The sequence below is a fragment of the Hippocampus zosterae genome, chromosome 5, assembly GCF_025434085.1.
Source record: "Hippocampus zosterae strain Florida chromosome 5, ASM2543408v3, whole genome shotgun sequence".
NCBI classification, from domain to species: Eukaryota; Metazoa; Chordata; class Actinopteri; order Syngnathiformes; family Syngnathidae; genus Hippocampus; species Hippocampus zosterae.
Window position 1 is genome coordinate 9,765,950 of NC_067455.1, and position 18,635 is coordinate 9,784,584.

Sequence of the window (18,635 nt, forward strand, 5' to 3'; positions counted from 1 at the left end):
TGTTGTTTCATTCTGTGTTGTCGCCACCCGGTGTTGGCAATTTGAGTAATTGTTTCTATACTTTTGAGGAATGCACAATGCCACTCTGATACCGGTTACAGTCGATATGAAAAGTCTGTTCAAATCTGTATGTTAAAATCCTTGGTTTTTGTGAGATAAAAAAAAAAACAATAATTTTTCCACCAATAATCTGTACCATGCTGGAAGTCTAAGGCCCGTTTTTTCTTCAGCGAGACCTGGAGGGAATTATGAACAGTTTGAAAAAGCAGTCATTGTTCTCGCAAAATGTTCAGGCTTCTGCTAGAATGAAAAGGGGGGAAAATGCCAGTAAAAGGCCACCTGAACAGCTGAACTTTATTTGTGGCGCCCGAGAAGCACTTGAAATGATGGACGATGAATGCCGTTCAACATGACCTTAAGTGTGATTGGTTGATTTTCAACACAACCGCATTTCAGTTCTAAGCGGGTATGCACACTTGTGCAGCCTCATTATCTCAGTTTTAGATTTTTACCTCTCCTCTTGAGCAACGAGAAGAGAAAGATGAGGTAAGCTGTCCCCCGGCCCCCACCCAACATGTATCTATCTATACATTAGGGCCTGACCTAGATGGGGTTTTTTATGCTGATGGCGATTCTGATATTTGGCAAAATAAAACTCAGATAACCGATTAATGAATAAAAAATGTCTGTTCCCTTAACGCTTCCAACAACAGAGATATGAATTGCAAGCAGAACATTCGATTGTTGGACAATACTTCCCTTGGTAATTGTTTAACTTTATAACAGAGAGAAAGTGTGGCTTTTTTGTGGGGAATGTGTTTGAATGTCATTATCTTTGTCTTATATGTAAAAAAAAAAAAAAATCTGTCAAAATGAGCAACCCCCCCCCCACCCCCAACATTTTTTCTTCATCGATTAATCGGTCCCTATGTGACGTGTCATAATATAGCACATATCTTGACATACATTGCACTGGTTCTTGTATTTGAACACATAAAGGTAAGGTAAGCTAGCACTGTTGGCGTTCAGTGACTCCGAAAGTCAATGAACTCAAACGCTTGACCGTCCTCAAATAATTGACGTAGGCTATGGTATCGAACGCACATGTGCACTACAGGCACGTCACTGAAATGAGCACTCCTTTTAATAAGTCAGAGATCAATTTCTCATGGGGCAGCTGTGTGAAGGTGTTTGCCATCGACGTAAGCACCACGAGCACCTGAAGTGACCGTGCCACATCCGTTAATTAACTTTATCTCCAGCTTTTAGGAGATTGGCTCTGTCAGGAAGGGTGAACTCCTGCCCGCAATTCATCTCTTTTTCTCCTGACTTTGAATCCTCAATATGTAGAAAAGAGAAGTCAAAACGATCTTTAGTCCCTTGTCCATGGTGAAAATTCACTCATCTGAAAAAGGAACCAAAAGTGTCCGCGGTGACTGAAATGTTGGTGCTTCGGCATTCAGAATATTTTGCATCCATTTGGCTAACAGAATACTTCAATTGTTTCCTTGTAAGGCTTATATAAGAAATTCACTCTATTCGCATAAAGCGCGATTAACATGATTTATTGATTTATTCAAATCAAGAACAATGAAACTCAAGAAGAATAACGAAATTCTCAATCAGGATATCAAACATGACATCTGCAGGATGAAATCGGACAAAAAGAAAAAGTCACTTCAATCAAATTTAACGCCCTTCCATCACTGAATGTCAGTGCAAGTAGTTGATATGGATTCAGTAATATCTGACGATATTTTAAGAGATGTTCCCCGTATAAATTTGTGTAGACTAAATCACAGGTGTCAAACTCAAGGCCCAGAGGCCAGATCTGGTCCACCACATCATTTTATGTGACCCGCAAAAGCAAATCAACTTCCATGATGCTTCCTAAAAATTGTACCAAAATTTCAAATTCTCATATGTAACAAATAAGCGCGATATTGTCAGCTTTTTTTCTTGTGACCAAACCTCTCATTACAGTAACTTACACAACAATTGAATAAACCGTTATTCCTTTTCTCTAGTTTCAGTCAGAACGGCGCTACAAAAATAAGTTTGACATTCCAGTACTAAATCAAAAACTATGACTTGACTTTTATCAAACTGAAATGTGATACTTTTTAAAGATCTTTAAAGCACACCCAGGACAACGTTGAAGCGGCATAAATTACACACACAGAAAAGTGATGCAGGCCAAGTTATGGAAACCAAATATTTGACTCATTGTCAAAACTGCCTCGTAGTGACTGACAATTGTGGGACAGATTGAATCAAATGTACTCGAAGCACCCGGTTCCTATTTGAGCCTTCGAAACAGGATAAAAAGTATCCCAGTGCCTCTGCAGACTAACTTTGGATACTTGCATGCTTAAAAAAAAAAAAGATGAGACCATGAACATTTTTTTTAGCAATAATTTGGACAAATTGAAATCTGTCATTCCTTTTCAAGGCTGCTTTTGTGCATGCGGGTACAGTAAAGTGAGGAATACGACATGCTATTCATTCCCATCTATGCGTTACATGTATTGGCGTTCTGAAAACAAACCCGAGCCATTGGTGAACGATCATCTGACAGGACGGCTGACGATAGGAGCATTAGCCGTCCGTATACGGTTAAGAGCTATAATTGCAGTGTAGGTTTAAGTTTCTGTTGCGTGTGCGTGCGTGCCTAAAACACACAGAGAGGGGAGAGCAGGATGTATATAATGGAAAATACCTGACGCGGCTTCTGGGAAGTGCTCTCTCTGCAATGTCTCATACTGCTGTGCAGCCTCCGCTCGGACGCACGCACAAATCCAAATTTGCTTGGGTGAGATAACGCCATCGAATAATGCAAATGTTGTTAAAAAGCCGAAGCTTGATTGGGCTTGCTCAGCATTTGCATACATCGCAATTAGAAGATTTTTCTTGCCAACATTGATGAGCTGACACGCCAATGCATAGTTGTTCCAAAAAAAAAAAAACAGATGCACGGATGCGGATGATTTCATTAGCTGCACAGAGATGGAGTTTACATTCTATATTGCGTATGCATATGGTGAATAACCACATACTGTATATCATCCGTATCATGTTGATTATTGTATTTAGTGTTGAGTCATTCAATTTGACAGTGTCCAGACGCGACATCGAAACATGAATTAAAATGCACCTTGCAAGACGACATACGCACACACTTGTAATGAATCACACCTGGCATATGAATATTTTTGTGCCGCATATTTATACACTCATCCGGGTTACCCTTGAAACCACAGCACCAGCCTCGAATGTTTATTCTAAACACCTCCAAAAAAAAAAAACACCTAAAACAATATGTCGCTGCAACTGGCGACGACATGTGGTCTTATTACCGATGATAGACCTTTCTGCTAATATTCATAATACTTCTGTGATAGATTCCCTTCATAAAAACAGATCGTACGGTCCTCCGCTCTACTTGTTTCAGTATTATAAATTCTGATGTTCACTGATGGGCATGAAAAGGGGAGTTTTTAATTTAACGCTTTCATGCACCCTGTAACCTGACAACACGATAAGATGTCCAATGGAGTAGCCGCTGTCCCTAAAAAGGGTTTGAAAAAAGCAAACAGACATTTGTTTCATGTATGTTAAAAACAGTCATTATGACTTGAGTGTACTACATGATAAAAATTCATTCATTCATTCATTTTCCAAACCGCTTGATCCTCACTAGGATCGCGGGGGTGGAGGGGGGGGGGCTATCCCAGCTGTCTTCGGGCAGTAGGCAGGGGACACCCTGAACCGGTTGCTATCCAATCGCACGGCACACAGAAGCCAACAACCATTCGCGCTCACACTCACACCGAGGGACAATTTAGTGCCATGCATGTTTTTGGAATGTGGGAGGAAACCGGAGTACCCGGAGAAAACCTACACAGACCCGGGAAAAACATGCAAACTCCCCCAGGAAGGCCGGGGCTGGGATCGAACCCACGACCTCTGCACTGTGAGGTCGATGCGCAAACCACTTGATACCGGGCTGCCCACGTGATAAAAATGATTTGCGAAAAAAAATGTTCATACCTTTGTCCAAGTCATCTGATTTTGAATCTCTGACAATATCGAGTCCCGAAGACCTCGAGCAATGCATCCGAAATGTCTTAATCTTTTCAGAAATGTATCCCTACTTCAAACAAAGTCTTACTTGACGACAACGTCGTCAAAAATGTTCATTTTGAATGCATGTTTGTTTCGGCCTATATCAAGACAATACCGGTTGCAAACTGCAGCATCACAGAATTACCGCATACATTACGTACAACATAGTTACTCCCTCTTAAAGGGTACTGAACAGAGATGGTTTGTACTACCTATCTGATTTGAAATGTTAAAACAAAACAGAAGCCGGCTAAATTGAATCAGCATCGATGTCGTTGCTAGATAGGGATGTGACTCAGCATGCATACTCACTTACGCATGAGTATTAGAAGTACTTACTGTAGTCCGTGACAAGTAGAAAGGGCTGCGAAAGAGCGAGGAATGTTTCTGACTTTCCCTTGGTAGTAGCAGTGCTCTCCTCCCTGTAAACACACACAGGATTATGCATTGGCTTATATTCGAAAACGTCTCCTATCGACAAGGCTTTCTCTGCTGGACTAAACAAAATCAGAAGATTTTGGTGCATGAAATTGGATTCATTTTTTTAGACAAGCAAACAAATATGCAGTATTACTGAGTGAAAGAATATAAATGAATCACTGCGATCATTTTGGGGGGAAGCCTGCAAGCGAAAAGCCATATTTGGTATTTCAATTTAATTTACCTTAAGTTATTGGCAACTTGATGTTTCTCCCCCACACAGCAGAACATTGCGTTTAAAAGTTGGACAACAGAGCCCAAAACACCGTGTGCTAAAATACCGAGACGCACCAAAAATGCAAAGTTGAAAGGAGTTTTGTCACAGGTGACGTGGCATGACTCCTTCTTGTGACTGACTTCAAGTCAGCTTTAGATCAGGGGTTACCACCCTTTTTGAAACTGAGAGCTATTTCTTGGATGCTGATGATCGCAAAAGGGAAACCAATTTGATACACAACTCGGAAAATAAATGTACACACAATTATGTTACTATTGCCCCTTTCATGCACCCGATATCATGATAAGATGTCCACTGTAGTAACTGCTGTCCCTGAAATGGTTAAGTACGGGGTGGGGCGGGGGCGTATTTGTGTCCCACAGACACAGTGTTGGGGACCTCTCCATGAGATCATTCAGAAGCTGCAAAATTGCATCGTAGAATAAACGATACGGCGTGACAATTTTTGTTTCTGGCATTTCAAAAATGTTTATACAAGCAGAAACGTTCTCTCAATGGCAGTGCCACGTGTGCCTTTCAAACACGCAAGATCAGACATTGCACACCTCTGGTGATTTGATTTTCTGATGGTTTTGTCACGTTATCAGGGAAATGAACTTCTCCAGACCGTGTACGTGGCACAGTGCGATCACGGTGTCGCATGAACGTGTGACCCGGTGCACTACTTCAGCTCATCTTCTCCCTCTTTACTTCCAAGCTCTCTGTCTGCGTGCGACTTCTCTTGCCCCTTGCAAGTAAACGCATTCATTTTCCAAAGAAGTAAGTGTACATGGTCTAAGTGCTCGGTGGGCGCTAACCCTTCCCGCTTGTTTCCCTGCTGCCAAACAGCCATTAGAAAGTCAGGAAGCCTCACTGCCCCCCCAAGGAAACTCAGCTTTTATCAGGATCAATTACCGCCGTGATGCAGCGCATAGCGACGCACCGCACCGCAATACGCCCGCCTGGTTACGCCGTTAAAAGCATGCCGGACATGCTTGGACATTCAAGCTGAGTTGTGCAACATCGCATTCCCCAGCAGCTGCTGCAAGGATGCTGCAGTCCTTCGGTGATTCTCATGCCCTGCATTTATTTCATCAACTCAATTTCCTTCCATCTATAGACTATTTACAGCTATACAAAGCAGTGCGCGCACACACACACACACACACACACACACACACACACACACACAGAGTAGTGTGTGCGGCTTCCTGGAGACATAGCAATAGCAAAATGTCAAATATGACCTTTTCATTGCTTTGACGTTTAGCTGCAGGGTAAACACAGGTCTTAAATACAATTGATTATGGCCCTGTTCCATTTGGGTGGGGTAAGGGCTAATAATGTCCACGCTGGAGCTAGCCAAGGATTGTGACACGCTTGATAGAATGCGTCCATACCTTCTGGTTTCATCTTGTACTTATTTTCAGCCGGATAAAATGAACCCTTACGAAACACGACATGCATTTCATTGGTTACTGTGTTCTTATTTGGTAACACATTGGAAAATGTTACACATTAGGGCCACTGAAGTAAAAAAAAATAAAAAAAGTACATTATAACAAATGAACTCAAAGTCGAAAAAAAATATCCATAAAATGAATCGAAGAAATACTCCAAGTGTAATATCAATTCAACTTAAAATGGCAGCGGTAACATGCGAACGAAAGAATGCAGACATCTGAGGCCCGTGGTCAATGCCCATCTCTGCAAAGTGACAATATTTCATGATCAGATAATTGCGTTAAAATGCGTTCGCCCTTTCAGGGACAGCCGTCACGACAGTGGACAGGTTATCATTCTTGGTGCATGAAAAGGTTAAAAACACATCCGGTTGATGATGACAATGAGGAAGAGAAGGTGTTCACACACACACACACACACGCACACACTGTTGTAAGTGTTCACACACTAATGATGGTGTTGTGTCCAAACTGACAGAAGAAGAAGAAAAAGAACAATTTGCAGAATCTTACAGCAGTGACGACCGGCTTCCCTTTCGCTGACAAATGCTTTTCCACATACTCTGAAGACAGCAGATCACTGGAAGAGAGAAGACAGAGTGGGGAGGGAAAAAAATCGTCAGATAATGTCGTGTAAATGTGTGATTTTCATTCAAGTGTCACTCCGTTGTGCGCGTGGTCTTATATTTTATGGAATGATCATTTTCTGTCAGAGTGTTTCAAAGCATCAGCTCGGCTAATTATGACCACCGAGAAGGGATGAGGCTATTTCGAGACCGCAAACACAATTAAACAAAGATGTCCCTTTGAGATAAAACGTATGTCTGCAAGTGTGTGCGTGGTTAAACAGTGCACTCAAGATAAGATAAGATAAGATAAGATAACCTTTTTTTGTCCCGCACTGGGAAAATTTGCAGTCTACAGCAGCAAAATTGGGTCGGGGGTCGGGGGGGGGGTAAACAACATTGCGCAAAATAAATGTTTCAGAAAAGAACTGTACACAGTTCAATATAAGCACAATATAAAATACAGCATTAGCAATATATTTGTACAATAAATATACAAAATTAGCAATAGCATAGAAAAGAGAGCATCTTCTGCTCCATGTGTGTAACTGCTCACCCCTCCCCACTGTGCTGCCAAGGAGGAGGGGAAAAAAAACTTAAATTGAGGCAAATAACAACAAAGAGGCCGCTCCAACTTGGTCATGATCAAACAAATCAATGATCAGCCCATGCTTACTCACAGGTACCCTTCTTTTGCTGGACTTAGGATAAAATTGCACATTTTTGTTCCCCTGATTTCTCGCGTTGATCGTTTTTCTTCACTTATATATTTTTTAAAAAACATCAACGTCCGAATAGATAATTACAAAAAAATTAGAATCTTTTTCTCGACAATGTGAAAATACTGTAGGTGCTTTTTCTTGGGGAAAAAAGTATCTCTTTTGTCAAACAAAATATGTAAATCCAATCATAAATTAACATGTTACTTTGAACTTAAGAAGTGTGGAATTAAAATTAATTGGTAAAAAAAATCACAAACAAAAGTCAAAGAAAAAGCAAAATGTTGAGTTATCGTTTAGTTCATGACTGAGGTGTCTCATGATATTGGCTGACGTCACATCTAAAATTGAGCTTGACTTCAGAGGACTGTTTTTCCAGAGAACCGTGGTTGAACTCCAAACGGTACCACTTCGGGGACATTTGACCTAGATGTTAAAATTTCCTCTGGAATCATCTCAAATCAAGTTGTTTTTCTCAAATCTTCATCAAAAAACAAGTTCAAGAACAAGCCGCGCTGGCCAAAGGGATCGGCGCTAAGGTGTTTCCCTCCTTTCCTGCCTCACAACAGCCTGCAGACCTGCACAGGAAATAAGACTCCTCTGGAAGACTAATGGCCACTCCGGTGTGCTCGGGTAATAAAAGCACGGAGAGGCGGGAGATAAAATGGAAAAATGGAGGAATGGCCATCATGGGGGGAATAAAGAGGCAAGCAAAGCTAACGAGAGGGAGGTGTCAACGCATAGCTCGGGGGCTCTGACCGATATCCCATCATGCAGCGCTCCAAGGTCTTGCATGGAAAAAAAAAACATGCGCCATTACGACTCTGTCATAAGCGCCACAGAGATCATTTGATAGCCTCCGATTGTGCCTCATTGCTCATCTCGGACGCCGGACAACACGTCAAAGCTGCGATGGGATGACAGGAGCAAAGTTAGGCGCGTGTACACGAGTGTGATGAAGATGTGCTTTGCGGGTCAAAGGGGCGCTGTTAGCCTTTGTTCTGCTGGGATGTATGTTTAAGATTCACAGCTTGTGATCTTGATCCATGCTGAGCTGGCCCAGCAAGTGGGGTGGGTGTGGGTGCGGGGGGGGCGGGGGGGGGGCATCGCAAACACAGCATCTGATGGAAGGGGGGCCTGATAGCACATTGCAGAATTTAGTCTTGGAGGATTTAAATAATTTATTTGACAAAGACGCAAAAACTCAACCCCTTGTTCGCACTCAATGGCCTGACACCATCCCCCCCCCCCCCCCACCGCTATACACACATGCCTCTTGTCATGCTAACGTGCTGATTTCACTTAACATTCACACAATACTGTGTAAGAAGATACTTCTTATTGCGCCCCAAACGATGAATCGGGTGGTTTGAAATCCACTGCTACGGGCACAGGGTGGCACGGTGGGGGACCGATTAGCACGTTGGCCTCACAGTGCAGAGGTGCAGGGTTCAATTCCAGCTCCGGCCTTCTTATGTGGAGATTGCATGGTCTCCCCGTGCCTGCGTGGGTTTTCTCCGGGTACTCCGGTTTCCTCCCACATTGCAAAAACATGCATGGCTAGCTAATATGGAACACTCTAAATCACAGGTGTCAAAGTCTAGGCCCCTGGGCCAGATCTGGCCCACCACAGCATTTTATGTGGCCCACGAAAGCAAATCAAGCATGTCAAGTTCCATCAAACAAAATTGTCACATGTAATCTATAATAACATATGATATTGCAAACATGACCAAACCCCTGATTACGTTTAAACAAGTTATTGTTCTTGACTTCTGATTTTAAAACTAGTTATCCATCAATTTGTGCCATGTATGCAACATGGTGAGGTGCTTAAACATTTATATGATTTCAAAAAAGTTCACCATCATAACGGACCTCCAATGGAAATCGTAACTCCAATGTGGCCCGTAACAAAAATTAGTTTGACACCCCTGCTCTAAATTCTCCCACGGCGTGATTGAGAGTGCGAATGGCGGTTTGTGTATGTGTTCCCTGTGATTGGCTCGCAACCAGTTCAGGGTGTCCTTCGCCTACTGCACAAAGACAGCTGGGAGAGGCTCCAGCAAACCCGAGACCCTTGTGAAGATAAGCAGATTAGAAAATGGATGGATGGATTTCCTTCCATTTTGAAGGTCTATCATCCATTATGTTCAGTCGACTGCCTTTTTATAAAGGTTCCTGTCATTCACTGGGTTTGCGACCTTATTCTCTTCAACAGTGTACTTATCCTCCGCTCTGCTGGAAGATGTTTTTTTCCCCCCGCTCAGTCGCCGCGGCAACGTCTTGTGTGCCGGCGCGCTTGTCAATCAGCGGATTTCCGAGCCGACGCTACCGCCGATCGAGCCGACAAACCATTTAGAAGCAGGCGCGCAAGAGACGTTTACGTCACGCGTCCCTCTCTCGCGCTTTCTCACCCCTTGAATGTCAGACAGCCCACCCACTCATCCGCCAACCGAGCAAAGAGTGAAAGGGAAATGTTGCACTCACAAGACTTATTCCGTTTTATTAAGAGGGTCGTCGGAAAGAAAATGAAGCAGGAAAAAGCACACTGGAGTCATGCTTCCTTTAAAGAATGCTACCACTCAATTGTATAAATGTGTATGTCATCTTTTTTTGGACATTATTAGGCTTTAGCACCATCTTGTGGCATTGTGAAGCACTATAAACAGAGCATAAAAACTGCAAGTAGGTGAATTTTTTTCATTGACTAGCCAAGAGTAGGTTCCAAGGATAAGAAATCAAAGCACCTAGGCTAACTATTAGCTTATCCCGTAATTACAATATGATTGTGAAATCTGATAATTTTCCCTGTGGCCGACTCTCTTGTGAGACATGTTATGCAAACAGACTGAACAAAACCGTTGCTCCTCGAATCTGTCCAGACACAGCGCAAGCAAGCAGCCCAATTTCACAACCCAATCTTCCGTCTGCGGCTTGGCTTATCACTACTGACCACACATCGCAATTTGTCAATATCGAACGAGTTTAACGTTTACAATTGGCGATCGCCACCATTTTCCCCAGCAGATCGTGATGGGGAAAATGACTCTTCACGCAAACCGCACAACAGGAAAAACTCTTTTTGAGGCATTGCAACAATCAAGCCATTGCTGACTTTGGCTTTGAAGACAGATGGCTATGCTCAAATTTGCCCTGATTATTGTTTGTGTGTGTACCCCGCTTAAAATTCCTGTCACATTCTGTGTCGCCAGGGGAATGGATGAAAAAGCATCCCAAAAAAAGGCAAGTTTGGCAGCACCGATGTTCATGTGACTGTGCGGAGCGATTGGCACAAGAGTGAAGCTAGCAGCTTTTCATTGCTTCCACAAAGGCTGAAGTCTAATCATCGCCAAAACACACACATCCCACATCCATACACCGGACTTGTCTTCCATGTATGGACTCGCCATTCAAGCCAATGTTAGGAGGACAGCGGAAGGTGCGCGGAAAGCGATTGAACGTGCTGTGTCAGGCTGAGTAGTGTAGTGCTGACGGAGGACAGGGTGAGGGGTGGCCTTACGTTGGAAGGGCGGATGAGGAGAACAGAGGAAAGAGGAGGAAGGGGGAGGAGTTTCCTTTTCAGGGATGGCTGCAGCTGCTCGCACCTCAACACCCCCGCCTAAGCTTGCACGAGGCCCCTTTAAAGGTCTCCGGGCTGTAATTCATTTTCGCGAATCAGGAATGCCTCACTTGGACAATACTTCTTTTTTTTATCTTCACAGGAATATACGGTAGATTTGATGGCAGCTAACAAATGTTGAGAAAAGGAACTTTCTCTCTGCGTCTATTGTGTACTGTAGGCCAGCGCTCCCCATTCATCACTGACAATTGGTACTGGCTTGCACAGAGACTGAAAAAAAAAAAGGTGTCAAAGTCAAGGCCCGGGGGCCAGATCCGGCCCACCACATCATCTAATGTGGCCCGCCAAAGCGATTCATGTGTAAACTTCCATGATCATTGTTAAAGTCTGATAAATAACGTTGCAATTTTACAATCATTTTTTACCCTATTCACACTCACTTGAACAAACAAATGGCAGTTTTTTAAAAAAGTGTCAGGTTCGATGAAGGCCAAACTGTCAGCTCGGTAAGAGTTTTTCCCTTCACCAAAATCGACAATTGTCTGGAAAAAATGAAACGTTCAACCTAATTGAACAAACACACTGACTTGAGTGATTACACAACTAGCTAATCCATCAATTTATTGGTGTACAAGTAAAATTACGATGAGATGATTCCGTAAACATTTATTCGGTTTCACTGTCATAACGGCCCTCCGAGGGAAGACGTAACTCCAAAGTGGTCCGTGACAAAAATTTGTTTGACACCCTTGAGCTCCACGCTGGGCGGCCCGGTAGTCCAGTGGTTAGCACGTCGGCTTCACTGTGCAGAGGTACCGGGTTCGATTCCAGCTCCGGCCTCCCTGTGTGGAGTTTGCATGTTCTCCCCGGGCCTGCGTGGGGTTTCTCCGGGTGCTCCGGTTTCCTCCCACATTCCAAAAATATGCATGGCAGGCTGATTGAACACTCTAAATTGTCCCTAGGTGTGAGTGTGAGTGCGAATGGTTGTTCGTCTCTGTGTGCCCTGCGATTGGCTGGCAACCGATTCAGGGTGTCCCCCGCCTACTGCCCGGAGACAGCTGGGATAGGCTCCAGCACCCCCCGCGACCCTAGTGAGGATCAAGCGGTACGGAAGATGATGATGAGATGAGATGAGCTCCACGCTGGGCGGTTCAAGTCATGCTTTGCGTGGAAAGAGTCTGTGCCGCGAGAAAAAAGAGTTGGGAACCACTGCTGTGGCACGCAACGTACAGAAAGAAGCGCACAGAGCTGTTGCATTATGCAGCGCAAGATGAGGGCATGCACATGGCGTGCATAGGTGCCGAAATCTCTTTGGTTTTACTGGTCAGTGGAAACTGAGCAAGACAGATCCACAGGAGTAGGACAATCAAAGGGGTGGCGCAAGAAGAGAATATAGGTCAAAGGTCAACTGAGCCACGGAGCCCATCTACACCTCGGATTGATTACCGATCACAGGGGGGCAGCGAATGAGGTATTGAGACGGAATCAACCCCCATGGCAGCTGCAAGATAACCAGCTATGTGAACCATTGCGCTACCAATAGCCGCGTCCAACTGTGCTTTGCAAGCGTGAGTGTAAGTGTCCGCGCGTGTGCGTAGGCGTGCATTCACACGAACGGATGACGCGCATCGTCGACTGCAATGAGGAAAAAGGTCGCAGAGTGATGTGGTATGGATAAGGGCAGTTCTATTTGTTCCAAGGCAATCCTTTCAAGTAGCTACCTCCCCCAAGCATATAAATATACAAACACGGTGTCCACTTGATGCCCCCCCCCCCACCCATCTGCTGCTTCTCCACCCACACAGCAACAGGACTAGAAGGTGCTTAAAAAACAACCATAAATCCTATACTTCTCTTTTTTTTTTGTCGTCCTCCTATACGCCGTCACTTTTAACCCCCCCATCCCCCTAACTCGAGCGCTCGTGTGTTTCACATGGCGTCCTCACTAAATCAGATCACGCCTCCTTTCAATAAATTACCAAGCGGGTGGCAGAAGAGGAGGAGAGACAAGGATGGAGATGTAAATGGGGGGGTGCAAGAGAAGCGTCGGCGTGTATCAGTGTCACACAGCAGGTAGAGTGCGTGATACATGACCTGGGAACGGGCCATAACAGAGACTTAAATCACACACACACACACAAAAACACACACGTGGACGAGTAAAGTCGCACGCTCGGGTACCGCATTAGTTGCTTTCACGCTCCACGGCGGCAACATGGAGCATTCATACACGCACCGGTTCATATTCCGGAAAGCGTTTCTCTCCGCAGTCACAGTCGTCAAGTATCGAAGTGTACCGGGAGCTCCACAAGGTCTGATGTTTCGTCGTCAAATTTTTGCTCAAAGGACTTTGTATTTTAAACCCGTTGAGGAACAGCGGTCACGACAGTGGACAGCTTATCAGGTTATCGTTATTTGTGCATGGAAGGGTTAAAGGCTTGACAAAACTCAGTTTCATGTTAAACATGACGTTTAAGTGTAATGTCAGTTATTGTCAATTGTTCATAAAACTTAGACCAGATGCTAAGTTGACTAGATTCCATAGCCAAAAGCACAAACGGAATTACACTTATATTTTGTATTGGAATCTGTCCAATTTTGTCTTTTTATTTCTTTTTATAGCTAACCAGATGTGAATATTCCGCCATGGTTTGAGCAAAGTTTCTCAAGCCTAATGGGTAACAACGTGAGTGTACCTACATGGCCTTCTTTCCTCGATTGGTTGTTTTTCCTTGGGCATGATGTTTTTTTGTTTTTTTTTCCTTGTAATCAGTGCTAAAATTCAGCTTTGCATGATCAGGTTTCTGGAGCCGATCACTATCAACAAGTTTTAAAAAACCCATACGATCAGAAGATGGACCAACGTGTTTATTTACTGTATAGTCGAACCCCGCTATGCATTTAGGACTGGAAACGGAACCCCCGCCGCGAACAGCCTAAATTTGCCTTTAAGTGATGCCTACTGAAATGTATTGAAGGGGGGAAAAAAGATTTAAACCCTAAAAATTCTCCCCAAATCACTGATAAACATTTAATGCACGGAAATTTGTATATAATTATTTATCTTTTTTTTTTAATGCATAAAAAATTGCCCGCCCCCCTTAATTCACTTGACATTATTTCCTGTGTGAAATTCTTTTTGAAATGGGAAAAGTCAGTTGATTTTAAAAAATAGACTGTGTCTACCTTTTGTAGGAAAACGGTGCAATTTATGATGTGTGGAGAAAGGATGTAAAAAAAAAAAATCTCTGTCGATTTAACTCTGCTAGAAGAGTGTGTGGAATTAAATCAAAGATGAGATGCATAATTTGGAATCCTTTGTTGTAACTCTCTGTTTTCCTCCTCTGATCCTCTTTTAATCTTCACCACTTTTTAATCCGCCTCATTATTTCACCCGTCTGTGTGTGTGTGTGTGTGTGTTTTAATTAGGAAAAAAAATTATTATGACACTTCTGCACACTAAGCCCAACAAGATGGCACAACATTGCTGGTTGGCATGCTTTTAAGAAGTCAAATGTTATTCATCCACACTCTTATTTAGCCACAGACACACCCACGTGCGTCCACGCGTTCATCCAACTGCTTCATTTTTGGACAAACACGTGTGTTTGGAGGCACCCCGTTGTTCACATGAGCGTTCTATCCAGTCCGACCATCACCACATAGATGGATGAGGATTGCACACACACACACGTGCACACACGCCCTCCACGCAGTTGAATAATGCATTCGGCATTGCCGGTAAGCGTGCATTAGCATAAGGAGCATGACTGCGTGCAGGAAAGCTGACGTGACACCGGAAGGAATAACAACACACTTAGCGCCTGTCAGTGTCAACAACTGCACACAGGAGGGACGTGAGCCTTCTTGTTCCTGTTTTGTAACACTGGAGAGATGATGTAACCGATAAAGGCCCCCCAAATAGTTGGCATCCTTTTACAAACCAATCATGATGGCTGCATTCTGGTTTATCTTCTGTCATAATGCGATGATGCTTCACCCATTGAATTGTTATTGATTTTAGACGTTAGAGTGAAAAGTGGAGACGCAGTGAGAAGTCAGCTTTCCCTCGGTCGACCAATGTGGCGATGGCAATTTGTCACGATTGATTTTCCCACCACAACATTCAAGTTGCAGGCATCATATTTGGTGATTAAAAGTGATAATTTAATTGTCAGCATTTGGTTACAACATAAGACAAAGATAATGATATTCGCACCATTATTAATAGAGAAAGGTTGCGATTAAACAGGGTTCCCACGGGTCCTTAAAGTTCATAAAAATCCATTTAAAAAACAAGTTATTTGTCCTGAATTTTCTGGGTAAGCTTGTAAAATCGATAAAAAATCCATAAAAATTAACCTGTGGTGTTCATTTCTTTGTCTATGTCATTTTACGCACCCTTCCAAATTATAGTTTTGTCGGAAAATGCGCCTGGCACCCTTCCCCTCAAACCCCGCTGTCGGGCTACACGCCTTCCTGGTTCCCGCTCTGCTTTTCCCGCCATCTCCGATCAGTTCTGATGATGATCACGTGATCACTTCGGGTCATTTCAGGCCAATTTGACATACAGTATGTCAAATAAAGGGTTAGCTGATTTAGCCCCTAAAAATAAAGATGTGCCCTTCCTTTGGCAGCAATGATTTGAACACCAGCTCAGTCATATGTGGCTTTCTGTTCATTAAATCCACCGTGAATCCCCTGCTGAATGGAGAAAAAGTCCTTAAAAGGGGCTCAATTAGCCCTCAAAAGTCCTTAAAAGGTCCATAAATAAAAAGCAAGTGAAAGAGTGGAAACCCTGTAATAGATACATTTTAATCAATCATATTTGGATGTATTTTGATTTGCTTTCAGCAAGTCAATCATAACTTGCCAAGAAGCAGATGCAGACACAATACAGAAGAAATAAACGTAACAGTGTGTAGTTATAGTTTGCTTTCTATTAATCGTCTCCTTAATATACGTTACAGCTCCGAAAAGGGAGAGCTGTAGGGTTGTTGTTTTTTTTAAAACGTACACTTTATTCATGATTTTAACAGTCTCAACAAATACAGGTGCGTCTCTTTCGACGACCGCTCTCTCGTTCTGCTCGAGAGACGTTCAAGGACCACCCCCGAAAATAGTAAATTAACGATTACCTCAAAGACACCAAGAAAAGCGAAAATAATGCACCAAAACAGAAAAATAAAGCAAGGGAATCACAAAATAATCTCTAGGTGGGAGGTGAACACACAACAAAGGAACAAATAACAAACAATTCTGAGACAGTCCAGTCGCCTACATACAATTTAAATGTCATATATAGTATACAGTATTGCTTCTTAGTTGTTGCTGCTGTAGCTTCCTACGTGTTATTTAAAGTCTTGCATCCCAATCAAATCCCCCAAAGTATCTTCAATAGTCACATTTGGATCTTATATGGTTAGAAAGGTATCGAACTGAGGTCCACTTTTGTCCCCTTCTGATTACGATATGGGTTTCTGTCATAAAGAGTACAACTGTTTTCTAAATACTTGTATACAGTTGTACACGAGACAGTGTGTTACACCACCCTCCCCTTTTTAAAGTCCCAAAATACATTGACATGTACACACTCCTCTTTAATCTTATCTATTATTTACCATGCAGGCGCGGGTGACGTAGGGTGCGGGGATATAAGAGCTGAAAGGAAGGAGGAGACGTGTGTGTTTGGTTGAGGTTGATTTAAAAAAAAAAAAAGGGGGGGCAACCCCCATAATCATGTGTGCGGCTCTTCTGCTTGCTTTTGTCCAATGAATGTAAATGTTGCAGCAGCCGGTCAAAGAGATGAAGGAGTAGGAGGCAGACAAAGACAATGATGGAGAGAGTAGTACAGACCCCTCCTCCCGTATACACATCAGACACACTTCGCATGTGGGCTTGTGTACACACAAAGACACAAGTAAACACTACAGGGAACATTTTCAACAAGAATGAAGGAGGGATTTCTGTTACCTATGGAGGAACCCCCACCCCCGCCCCCAAAACAAAACAAAACATGATGGCCCATTCAGCTCAGCACTGCTACAGTCCACTCTGCTAAACAAAAAAAATCAAGTTTTCTGTTTAAAACAAACAAAAAACTAAATGAACGTCAAGTCTGTCCTGCATTCGCGGAATCAGTTCATGAAGGTGTGTGTGAGTGGACGACATTCAGACACCCAAAGTGGGAAAGTGTCCCTCGTGAGGGATGAAAAAGTGGGACTCGAAGTGGGACACACACAGACGCTGTCAATCAAACTCACCAGCTAAGAACCAAAGGAGCACTGCTGCACGACTTCAAATTGTGCCACAGACTTCATAGTAACTCACTTTTAGGACATTTGACCAGACGTTACTGGATATGTAAGATCAATGAAATCTTCTCAACGCCACATCAATTAAATTCAGGAAATATCTGCATCTTTTTTGATACTTTACACCAGGGGTCTCCAACTCGAAGCCCCGGGGCCATTTCCAGCCCCTACTTGACATCTAACTTGAACGTCAGTGAGTGCGGTTGCCACATTTTTGGCCGTGTTGTTGTCCTGGATTGTTATAGCTGGTAAGATGTTCATTATCTGTTTGATTTAATCAGACAGATAATGAACATCTGACTTGTTACAGCAATGTAGCAGGTCACTAACTGAAATTTAATGACGTGAGCAATAAGAAGGGGCCGACACCTACTATTGGTACGAGGTGTTCACTTCTTTGTTAAAACCTGGGCTTGAGTCAGTAGCACATTTGGCTGGCCGCTGAATGTATTTGTATTCACTGCCACACACGTTAAAGTGGTGCAAAGAGTGGCTGGTTGGAGGCTAATTCCCTTCTACGGTCATCTTGAAACAGGATTTCACTCATGTGTTTTCTTTTTAAGATGATAGGAGGAGGAGTATGTGTGTGTGTGTGTGTGTGTGTGTGTGTGTGTGTGTGTGTGTGTGTGTGTGTGGTCACACTGAGATTCTAAACATTTCAACAAAACAGACACAATACATCGCACAATGAGCTGCAGGATTTCTACAAAACTGGTAGACTAGAACCTCCAACATCTTTCCCCAATGCAATAAATGGAAATGTCATTAATGCGTTCTTGCTTCTTAAAAAAAAACAACACTTTTATAATTATTGTCTTTAACCCTTTCAGCTTTAAAGTGAACGAAAGGAACCACTTCCCTTTACTATGAAGTGAATCGGCTGGGTTCACGCCCACAACGGCAAAAACTATCCACTTCTAACTGTACGTATCTGTGAAAATACCAAAACAAAATATAGGCTACTCGAATAGACAGCCCCAAGACTCATTTCTCCTCGCCCTGTTGTAAAACTTTCACCTACAAACTAAAACTTTATTTATACTTTATGTCACACCAGACGCTGACCCCAATAATGACTTCATTATCAGAATCTCTGCGTTAAAGGCACTGAATGTGGGATCACTGTGTAACAGAAGCTTAACAAATATACGGCGTTGAAAACAAAAGC

General features: G+C 43.1%; 1 protein-coding gene across 2 annotated transcripts in view; it reads right to left on the bottom strand.

Moving 5' to 3' along the window:
* The window catches only part of adam22 (ADAM metallopeptidase domain 22), a 53,200-nt gene that overhangs the window by 29,453 nt on the left and 5,112 nt on the right, over nucleotides 1-18,635 (bottom strand). For both annotated transcript variants that reach the window (XM_052065814.1, XM_052065815.1), the window contains exons 4-5: nucleotides 6,799-6,865; nucleotides 4,465-4,547 (exon numbers count right to left, since the gene is read on the bottom strand). In XM_052065814.1, coding sequence (XP_051921774.1) covers nucleotides 4,465-4,547; nucleotides 6,799-6,865 — 150 coding nt within the window. The remainder of the gene's footprint in view (nucleotides 1-4,464; nucleotides 4,548-6,798; nucleotides 6,866-18,635) is intronic.